The sequence below is a fragment of the Acanthopagrus latus genome, chromosome 7 (assembly GCF_904848185.1).
Source record: "Acanthopagrus latus isolate v.2019 chromosome 7, fAcaLat1.1, whole genome shotgun sequence".
Lineage (NCBI taxonomy): Eukaryota > Metazoa > Chordata > Actinopteri > Spariformes > Sparidae > Acanthopagrus > Acanthopagrus latus.
Window position 1 is genome coordinate 11,612,702 of NC_051045.1, and position 10,915 is coordinate 11,623,616.

The 10,915-nt window shown below is 42.3% G+C and overlaps 1 protein-coding gene across 1 annotated transcript in view; it reads left to right on the top strand.

Moving 5' to 3' along the window:
• b4galt5 (UDP-Gal:betaGlcNAc beta 1,4- galactosyltransferase, polypeptide 5) overlaps window positions 1-6,925 on the top strand; it is a 35,496-nt gene extending 28,571 nt beyond the window's left edge. Inside the window, exon 9 of the mRNA XM_037102732.1 lies at window positions 2,432-6,925. Coding sequence (XP_036958627.1) covers window positions 2,432-2,579 — 148 coding nt within the window. The 3' untranslated portion in view covers window positions 2,580-6,925. The remainder of the gene's footprint in view (window positions 1-2,431) is intronic.
• Window positions 6,926-10,915: the final 3,990 nt, after the last annotated feature.

Genomic DNA, 10,915 nt, shown 5'->3' on the forward strand with positions numbered 1-10,915 from the left:
TTCAACTCTTTCAAAGACTTTGCATGTGATGTGCTTGTATGCTTCAAGGCTGAATTCCAATCATGCTCTTTTTGCTCAAATTCCAAGTTACTTAACATGGCCAAAAGAGTAAATGCTTGTTTCATTTGTTAATAGGAAATGTCAAGGAGTTGATACTAAGCAGAAAAATACAAATAATGACAATAAAAATGTCAATAAAAAATGTCAAAGTTTGTCTTTGCAAATATCATAAATGTCTCATAAAACAGTGAGTGCTGTAAAAAAGTGCCCAAAAGTCATGCTAGAGCAAAAGTAAAGATATTGTGTTAAAAATTGCTTTTAAAGGTCCCATATTATGAAAAACACATTTTCTCTGATGTCTACATATATAAGCTGGTCCTCCCTGAGCCTACCAACTCCCAGAATGAGGAAAACAAGCGATTCCTGCATGGTCTCTGCAGCCCACCCACTGGTAAAACAAGGCTCCTACAGGCTGTTCAGATTCAGCTCCTTTCGTTATGTAACGAAAGGAGTCATTATCATAGACAGGCCTCCTCTGTGCAGTGATATGAGATTTCCGAAAACGGGGGCGTTCATTCCTGAGGTGAAGTTCGGTGTGTCCAACGGTAAGATAGCAGTGTTTAACAATGTCGTCACTCAGAGCTAGACACGCAGATTGCTCTGTTGTTTTGTTGCAAAAATCAACATAAGTGCCTATATTCTGTCCCAGCTACAGAACAACAGAAGAGACAGTGGTTGCCTTTCATTTTTTAACGGCATCGTGCTGGCTGTGGTTCGAGTGTTTGTGTGTGTGTGTGTGTGTGCTAACCACTTTACATCAGACTGCTTCAGTAACGGGGGTCAGCACAAAGATGGCTTTGCCTCGACACTGACCCTCATAAAAGGATCAGTCCCAACCATACCAGAGCCACAGGTAAATGTCTCCACGTTTTGATAGTATTTACAGTTGCCTACGAGTATGGTGAAGTCAACTGGAAACTGGCTAACTAGTTAGCTCCGCTTTGGTCCACTATGCAATGACTTTTGAAGCGAGTCTAATGTTAATAATATTATGATGGAGCTTGGTTGTCACAGTAAAAAGTCTGGAAACGTGCAGACTGGAGACAGCGACGATGCGAACAATGTCCAAGTGTTTGGAGATTGTGTTAGAGACAAACACAGCTTTCACTAGCTGTTAGCCATTAGCTACATGGTAGTAACTTTAACAACATATGAACAAACTAAGATTATTCAGACACACTAACCACTCTGAAACATCCTGCTGCAGCCACAGAGTCTGTATATCTTCAGGAGCCTCTCCTTCTCGGTCCGATTCTGAGTCAAACTGGTATGGTTGAACGAAAGCATCTCCACAAGCCATAGCGCTATATATATATATATATATATATATATATATATATATATATATATATATATATAGTGTGTGTATATGTGTATATATACATCGACCATAACATAAGCACGTGCTATGTAAGAGGCATCGTCTTCCAGGGAGGGACGCGTAGCAGGCAAGTAAGCCATGTCAGATGGACCTCATTAGCATTTAAAGGTGCAGGCACAGAAACAGCCTGCTCTCAGTAGAGCTCACTTGAGTGACTTTTAGACAGCTGAAATTCAGGACCACTGATGGGTTTGGGTCAATGCACATCGAATACAGTGTTGTGGGACCAATGACAGCTGTGTGAAAATGTTGAAAAAAAACAGTATAATATGGGACCTTTAATATTGAAAGTCAATCAGTGAAATAGTACTAGAGTCCTTAACTATCTGACATCAAATGTACATATTGATTATCAAAAGTAAAGTAAGCACAAGTCAGAATAAACTATACATGTATTTACATGTATTTAAATACTACAGGTTGACCAGTAATCGGCCTGGCCAATTGTCAGATCACACATTCACTACCTAAGTCTTTTATTTAGTTTTTTTTTTTTTTTTGTCCGGTCGTCAATAAAATATGTTTATTTAAAAATGCACTCATCTGGTTCTGATGCAGCATGCAAGTAACCTGTAATTAAATCAAATGAATATAGTTGCTAGAAAGTATGCAACAGTATGATATTTGCCCCCAAAATGTAGTGGAGTGGAAAATGGAAATAATCAAGTAGAGTACAAGTACCTCAAGATAGTGCAGCACTGAATCTACGGTACTCCTACAAACAAGGCTGCAGTGATCTGATGAGTAATCATTCAGCTCACCTTTGCCTTCTATTAACACTGTGCAGGATGATGAAACCTGTTCTCCAACATTTGACTCACTGCCTATTACTGCTTGGTTGCCGCTTAGTCTAACTTGTTGAACCTGAATATTTCACTTGCACTACATGTCCTCATCGCAAACTGTCTCCTCCCTTCCCTTCCCTTCCCTTCCCTTCCCCTCCCCTCCCCTCTCCTCTTCTCTCCTCTTATTAATTGTTTCTTCTTGCAGGTATAGTCTACTACGCCACTCGAAGGAAAGACAGAAAGTGGATGGTCTCAACAACCTCAACTACTCCCCCCTAATGTCCAGGAGGCCTCTCTACACCAACATCACAGTCAGCTTGAGCAGAAAGCTTGCACCCGTAGCTGACTACTGACGTAGGCACAGCTGGACTGCAAAAACACACCTGGGAAGCAAAGTCCTCTGGGACATCAGCCATATTTCACCAGTTGCAGCAGTGCTTAGGACTTTTCAGTTGATCCTTTGCTTTGTTTTTGTTTGTATGCAAAAAAAGAAGAAAAAACAGGAGACTCAAATAAGTATGTTGGAAATAATAATTTAAGAAATTAAGGATTAATGCTGCACTTGCTTGTGCCACAGTCCATCACTTCTCTCATCTGGGCTTATCTAGTGTTCAGTCTCCACATGCCTTTTGCACCATTTTGGCCTTCAACATCCATCCATTCATTCATTTTCTATTCAGTCAACAATTAGCTCAGCCCTACGCTATTGTCCTTGTTTTGTTGGTTTTTTTTTTGTTTAGTTTTTTCTAAATAGGCAATGACACAAGCGCACATTCCTGGCGTGGTCCCCCCGAGGCTTTGATTTGTCCATTCCCCTTTGCTCTTGCACTTCTCATGTTAACAAAATGCAGTAAACCTGTGAAAACATTTGCATGCACACACACGACCACGCAGCAAATGTTGACCGAGTGGACTCTTTGCAGCTGGTTCTGCAGAAGGTATGCCAAATCTGCAAGCGAAGAGACAAGAGAAAATGATATAAAAAAAAAAACAAGAGTGCGTGTTTTCAGTCATGTATACTGTATGTGAAATAATTAATTAAGTTGAGAGCCTGTTGATACCTTTTCATCTCTTTCCAACTATAGTTTGTCCTGTGAACATGCCATGTAAAGACTGTGATGTTTGTGTTTGCATAGTTGCATTGGACGTTCTGGCTGCCTGCAAGTGGCTGTATGTTGGAGAGCAATGCTCACACCGTTAGCAATAAGCTGTAATATCTGACAGCGGAACTTAGACCCGACTTCCTCACTATACAGATGCAATAGCATGGGTGCTAGCAAAACCCTTATTGGACTACAGAGAAGGAGTGACTGCGTATGCAAACTTCACACTCAACACACCTTTGCCTACGCAAACATGCCACCATTGTCAGAGCCTGCGCATCTGGTTGTGTGTGTGTGTGTGTGTGTGTCCGTGTGTATATAAGTGAGGAAGAGCTATGCAAATGGCCTGCTTGTATCCCGTCGTCAGCGCAGAGGTCTTCAGGGTGACCTCGAGGAGATGTCACTCGGTGTGTGGTGCGCGAGTCCAGGCCAGGGAAAGATAAAACCGTTGCTGTTTCACTTTTAGATCCCGCATCCTTAATGTTTACTCATCCTCATTTTTTTTTTTTTTCTTAATGGAGAGAATTGGAGGTAGAGAATACTTGATCGCTGTCACTGTCACTGGTGTTTACAGAAGCTATTGCTTTGTTATTTTTCAGATTGTCTAGTGTTTGTAATACTGTTAGCCAGCCCTCCTCCACTGCGGGTGCTGTGAAAACTGTATCTTTACAACAACCAATCTCTGGCTGCCTTTATGTTTTTTTAACTGACACTTCTTTATCTAGACGTGGGTAGGAAAACATTTTAAATGAATATCTAAGATGCAAGCTGAACCACTGATTAGCTTTGCTCGCTCGTGGCCAGTCTTTAGCCAGTGAGTTTCTCTGTAGAAAATCAGAAAAATTCAGGATGATGGCTCGAAGTCGAGGTTTTGTTCGGTGGCGCGCTGCACACTGTGCATCGACACAGCAGGCAGTTGCTATAATGTCCCCCTCTCCGGTCTGTGTGTTTGACAGTGTTGACTTTGAGTAAAAATATCCCAGTACCGTAAACGTGGTTCCGTTTAACAACATCAAAAAAAATAAATAAATAAAAAGATTGCAGACACTTTCTCCTCACTGTCTGTCCTCTAGTCATGCAGCTACTTCATTTCACACAAATCGCCTTGTATGCATTTCTTATGATGTATTTTTTGGGAGGAAATGTGGGTGGGTTGGCAAACTTTTTGTGCTCCCACACTGAAATAAGACATAGAGGCAAAGAGGCAGGACCTCATTTTATTTATTTGATCTTTTATGGATTATTTTTCTGTAATTGTTCATTTTTTTTCTTGCGGTTGATGTGACAATGTAGTAGGTGACATATGACAGACTGTGTTAGATGCACTGAAACTTGTAGTTATGTGTAATTGTGTGCGGTTGTGAGGTTCAGGTCTGTGTAAAATGTGTGTGTGGGGGGGGGGGCGTTCAGTTTCATTTAGACTCCCCTCTTCACGACACACATGTCTTGGTTTTTCAGTGAAATGGAACCGGACATGTCGCCTGGCGTGTATTAATCTACTCAACAGACACGTTGGAGGAGGCCATTTTGTGTGACAACCACAGGAAGAGCAAGACACCTAATCAGAAAATGCTTCTGGTCGCTGTCCTTCACTGAGCACCTCCTTTATAGTAATTGATATTGAATGGTGCTGACCTTCTAGACCTCCCTACGAGGGATTCTCTCTCTCTATACGCACTAACTGGAACCAGTCCTAACATCGTAACAGCCGTGGTCAGCGGGCAAAAACATCCCTCAAACTTTTTTATGGCTCTGTCATCTCTAGTTCCAACCTGCGTATTAGCGGCATAAATATTCTGTGTTTTGACATGCTGCCTTTTCGTCTCGCCGCGTAAAGCTAATTCGTGCATTCGTTCTTCTGGTTCATTGCCACAAACCGAAGCGCGTGTTTACCTCCGAGCCAGTGACTCAGGAGGTGCTCAGTGGATGTCAACGGACAGTTAGCGGCATTTGTGTTAAGTTTTCTTTTCCATGTGTGTTTGAGTGAAATGGCTGAAACCTTTCAGTCCTCCATCTAGATTTCTAGGGTTTTTTTTTTTTTTTTGGTTTTGTTTTTTTTCCTTTTCATTTTATTTTTTTCCGCACTGATATGAAAGTGATCTCTGGCTTGACCTGGTTTTGCGAACAACTTGCAGGTTCCTTTCCGGCTTTTGAAACTTAAACACGATACACTGTATTTCCTGCTTTTCATTTTTTTGCTTAGGATTAAATCAAGCAGCTAGGCGGACGATGTAGAAAAAAAAGCCAATTGGTTTTTAGTTGGAGTGTTTCGGGTGAATATTCAGACCTCGGGCACCCCCTCTCGATATATAAAGATTAGCTATTCTTTAGAACGAGAAGCTTCAAGGGCCAACAACATAATCAGCAAAGATGGCTCTTCTGTTTGAATTAACAGGTGCAAATCCGTCAACGCTTGCTTGCATTTTGTTTAAAAAAACAGGAAAATTGACTTCTGTGGTGATAAGAGCATGCTGGCTAGTCTTTTCCCTCTCATATGTACTTGTGCGTGCTCTCAGCACAGACAAAGGCCGAGCCCGCTGCTCACTCAAGAAGCTTCTTCATAGCATAATCTCACCTGCTCTGATCCATTCTGTGCCAGTTTAAATGAAGTAAACCATTCTTTGGGCATCTGACAAGACTGGCAGCCTTAAAAAAAAAAAAAGCTTCTTAATTTATTGCGGTGTTTTTTCACTCAAGTTTTTTTTTATAAGCGAAAAATATTTAAATTGAGAAAAAAGTGTATATCAAGTAAAAAATGATCATTGTAAATATTGTTGTGTGTAGTGTTTTAGAAATTCTATAAGGTCTTAAATCACTACAGATGCTAGCAAGAACAAGGCTTTTGGAGGGGATTTGGCTCGGAGGGGGGGGGTTGTTCTGGTGCCATTTAAGTGCTAGTGAAGCTTACATAGCGACATCAATGTTTTTACATCACAGCCTCTCAGCACCTGCTTTTTGTAAAAATAGAAGGAAAAAAAATATCCTTATTCCATGAAATTTTTCGATTTCTCTCACAATCTGAGCTGTTCTGCACTCCCGAGGCCTTGCTGGTCGTCGTGCGCTGTAGCAGTTGAAGAGGCCAATCACAACGGACTTGGGCACCAATCTTCATGTAAAAGTTTGGTGTCCTCGTTCGTGCAAGTGATGTCTCTTTGATGGCGACAGCGGTCGGGGTAAGGCACAGGTTGGAGGGAAGCACTGCAGGATGGCGAAGTGTCAGCCAAAAAACACCATATGCTTACAATGCAATGGAGCACAGGCACCCGAACCAGCGACACAATCCACTCTAAAAATCCACTCAGATTCATTTTTTTTTGTATGAAAGCTAACTCTTTAAAAAAAATAAAATAAAAAATAAATAAAGATACAGATTGCTAAATTTAAGATATCTCTTCTCTGATTGTAAGGAGATAACTTCTCCTTGAATTGAAGCCATTTGAAGCCACTTGTCAAAACTTGATGTCAGCCTTATGTGGATCTGTTTGTGTATCGGCATATTATCTTTTGATTATCAAAATTTGTATGATGGAGTTTTTTCTTTTATACCATCATTGTTATTGTCAAAGTACACCAATAAAATGAAACTTGTAAAGATACCGACCCCCACCTGAGTCTCACTTCTTTTGTGTTGTGCTCAGTGGTCTGTCTAAGCGAGCTGCTGCCACTCCCTCACAGTGTGGTCGGTTTCTCCCACTTTATATGTTTAGTCTAATAATGTGGTTATACTGCTGCAACGTGCACTCAGGCACCGCTTGCTGTAAAGGGGACATTTCGTTCACACTTCATTACTGACACAAAAACGCAGAGCACAAACTGGCTGCAGTCAGAGCGCGAGCTGCCAGTGAAAGGGCTCCACTGGGAGTTTTATATCGTAGTTTCAAACAGCTGCCGATACTTTCTGTTTCCTGCGCGGTCTGTGCAGTACTGTAAGATCCAAAAATTGAAATCTTTATCTTGTTAACCTCTGTATAATGGGACAAATTGTCCTATAAAAATATCCTTAAATAAGCTTCCTTGTACTGAAGTCTCAATACCTACGTGTAGGCAGGCAGGGACATGGAGAGCATCACGTCCCCTCTTAAACACTTACAGACAGGAGGATTATTGTCTGTGTTTTTGACTCTTGGATCCACAGTCGGCAACAAAATCCCATCATCTTTGGGGCCAGATTCCTCACACTTCTTTATATAGTCCCACTTTCCACTCTTGTCATTGTCAGTGCTCTGCTGCCAGTTTCTGTGTGTGTGTGTGTGTACATACACATCCGGAGCCTGAGACAAAGATGATGCTTGTTGGGATTGTCCGGCCTGTCACCCATAGAAGAAAAAGTAGGAGCAGAATGAGTCGCTTTGAAGAGAGGTCACTTAAGATTCATCGAATCAGAGCCGCAGCAGCCCCGTGGCATTTAGCACATTAACTGCGCATCTCTGCTCGTTAACTGAAGTGACAGCTGATAATTTAATCACGCTTTCGGAAAAGGGACATGCCAAGTGGCAAGGAACGGGATATCTGTATTGGAGTTTAAAATGCATTGTTGCGCCACTTCCCTCGCGGCAAAATGTAACGAGAAGATGGCTGTGGCTGTAATCATCGTTATGTATACCCTATGTGAAAATATGCACAAACACCTCCGTTTATCCTCCCGGGGAAATGCCCCCTGCTTCTCAGCTGCTGTGTAACAGTAGTCGCAGTGTGTGTGTGCGTGTGAAAGCCTTGGCAGAGGCACAGAGCCCGGCTGGAGTAGCCACATCTTAATGGAGTCTGAGAAACACAAGGCTTTGGTATGCTAACGCCAGAGTCACTTAGCTGTCAGACACACACAGAGGGCAGCTCTTGAAATCTCAAGAGTTGTTTTGGCATGTGTACCCAACACACGCCAGCACACACACACACACACACACACACTTTATTAATTCATCCACACGCACCCCTTGAGTGTTGTGCCTCCCAACGGCTTTGATGTCATTTGTGGGCGCTTTCGCCTCTACGCGTGTGCGTGTCTCCGTACATTGCCTTAAACTGGAATCTGCAAATCAGGAAAAAAAGCTGAATAACTAAATGTGTGGCTTTTGGTGGTGCAGAATAGAGTCATACTTCTCATCCACACTTCCTCTTTGCTGAGAATCAACCCAGAGAGACATGCCCTTTAGCTTTCCCCAGACTTTCTGGCTTTGCGAGTACCTTCTATGCGATATATGTGCTGACGATGTGCAATAAAGAGCCTATGCTCACAATTTGGATGATTGAGTAATTGTGAACAACAGTGCCTCATGGGGCAACAATAAGCATGCAGAGGAAGAGGGAAAGCCACAGTTCACATGTGTGAGTGTCGTATGCATCTGTAATGTTGCCATGGTGTTACATAACCGTCACGGTGTCAGGTATGAGAATTACCCAGCGTTAAGGCAACCCCGCTCCCCCTCCTCTTTGGTGCTTTTTCTCCCTCGTCATCCTCCCCCTTCTGCTGTTTCTTCCCTGGGTCACCCATAGGACAGTTTGTGTAGTGCTGCTTTCCCAGGGGATGGCGGCGCATCCAGCTGCTGTCAGGCCCCCGGGGTTTCAAACTCACGCAGCAAACCGCTTGTGCTCGCGTATCTGAGCAGGCGAGTGTCTTCCTCATATGCGGTTGCTGATACGGCCGATGGACGGGGAGGTTGTAAACGCGTCTGCCTCTGATCCTCACACTCCTCATCCTCCTTGACACCGCTGTGCTCTCCCCACCTCGACGTCCATCCCTTGCTCTCCTGGCTGCCCTGCCCTTGTCACATCCCCGTCTATCAGCTGGAGGATTCCACTTCAGCGAAGCCCGGCTCATCCTCTCACCTCACTGTCACAGCCGCACAATCATCCATTGTTTCTGCTCGTGTCACCATCTCTGTGTACTGTTTTTTTAAATTTTCTAATTCCTCATTCATCCTCTCACCATCATCGCTCAGAAAGTTCTGTTTCTCAATACAGTAATATAACATTTGCCTCCGCCTGTGACGTCCACCCTCTCCATCCGCTCTGTATTCCCCCTCCAGCGGTTTTTATTTTTATGTCTAGCCTTTGGTTTTCATTATGCTGCAATCGCTTCATCCTGTTCTGGTTGCTATGAGATGTTGTCTTTAACAGCTATGTGCTGATGCTGTGTAGAAGACCTGCTGACAGGGCTTCAGCGGTGCAAGCTCAACTCATTTTTACAGCTCGCTTCACTCTGGTTCGTTCATTATCACGGAGTCTAACCCACCCCTCTGCCTCTATAAACACTAATATCCTCCACACTTTCACCTAATGACCTCACCTTACCATCTGACTGCCTCATGTGACCGGCGAGTCTTGTGAGCTCGTCCAGTTTGCAACTTCAGAAAGATGAATTCATGCTTTTTCAATTGCATTTTCACCACACATGGGCTGTTTTCTTTATGCATTACTTTGGTAAAGTCAGGGGTTTTTGAACAAAAATGAATTTCTCTACAAAACTGCTTACTCTGTGCAGTCACACCTCAGCTTCTTGCGGCCAATATGCTGTGCAGCATATATTAATGGTACATTTCTTGTTCCCATTACATGCTGACAGCCAGTTAATCAGTGAGAGATGTTGCTTTCTTAAATTATGCACTGATACTCTGTGAAAGCTGCAGACAGTGCAACCTGACTACAGGCTTAGTCATAATTCTTAATCTGGTGGCTGTCCTAAATCTGTGATAACAGAAATTGAGGGAAATAGATGTGATGTAGCTTTCACTGCTTTTATAGTCCCTTAGTTTCAGGTTAACACTGTGCCCTTCCATTTGTTTTGCCCATAAATTACCAGTTGTCTACGGTGGCCAACAGAGAGTTTATGTTTCCCAGAAGCTCATATATTTTCCAGTCAGTTCAGCTATCTCCAGTCATTTTTCTAAACTTTTTTTTTATTCCTTGGTTCTATAAACTGTTGGTGAAGGATAAATAAATGGTCTGGACAATAATTTAAAGTTCCGTTCAAAGATTATTCTATTGACACAGGGGGCTATGCAACCTTCCTGACGATATCTAAGCAAGTGAACTTTAACTGCTGGGCCATCTTTAGTAACCACTGTCATCAACATAAAGTATGATAAAAAGAATTCTGCATTGTAGTGTGGCTTATTATCTCTGGCAAGGAGGCTGTATCTTTGTGTCCATTTGTCTGTTGGTATGTATGAATCACTTTGGACGAAAGCGTCTGCTAAATGCCCTAAAATGTAAAAATATAAATGTGAATGTTGGTTTCTGAACAGGATTACACAAACTACTACAGCGATACTTCAATGAAGAATGGGTTTTGTAGACCCCATTAGCTTTTGCTGCAGATCCAGTTAAAGGACCAATCCAGGAATATTTCCTCACTGTCTTTAACATTGCAAAATAGGGTTTTTTTCATTGTTTTCATTAACATCTCAGGGAAGACTATATGGACATTGATAAAAAAAAAAAAAGGCTGTCACCTATGAGTGACTACAGTTTGATGCAGATCCTAGATCTGGTGATGTTAAATTATGGTTCAAGGATAGATTCATACAGGTCTATAAAGTCTGCTGTATTTATTGTCAATTCCACATAAGTTTTAAACATATTGCATTGGA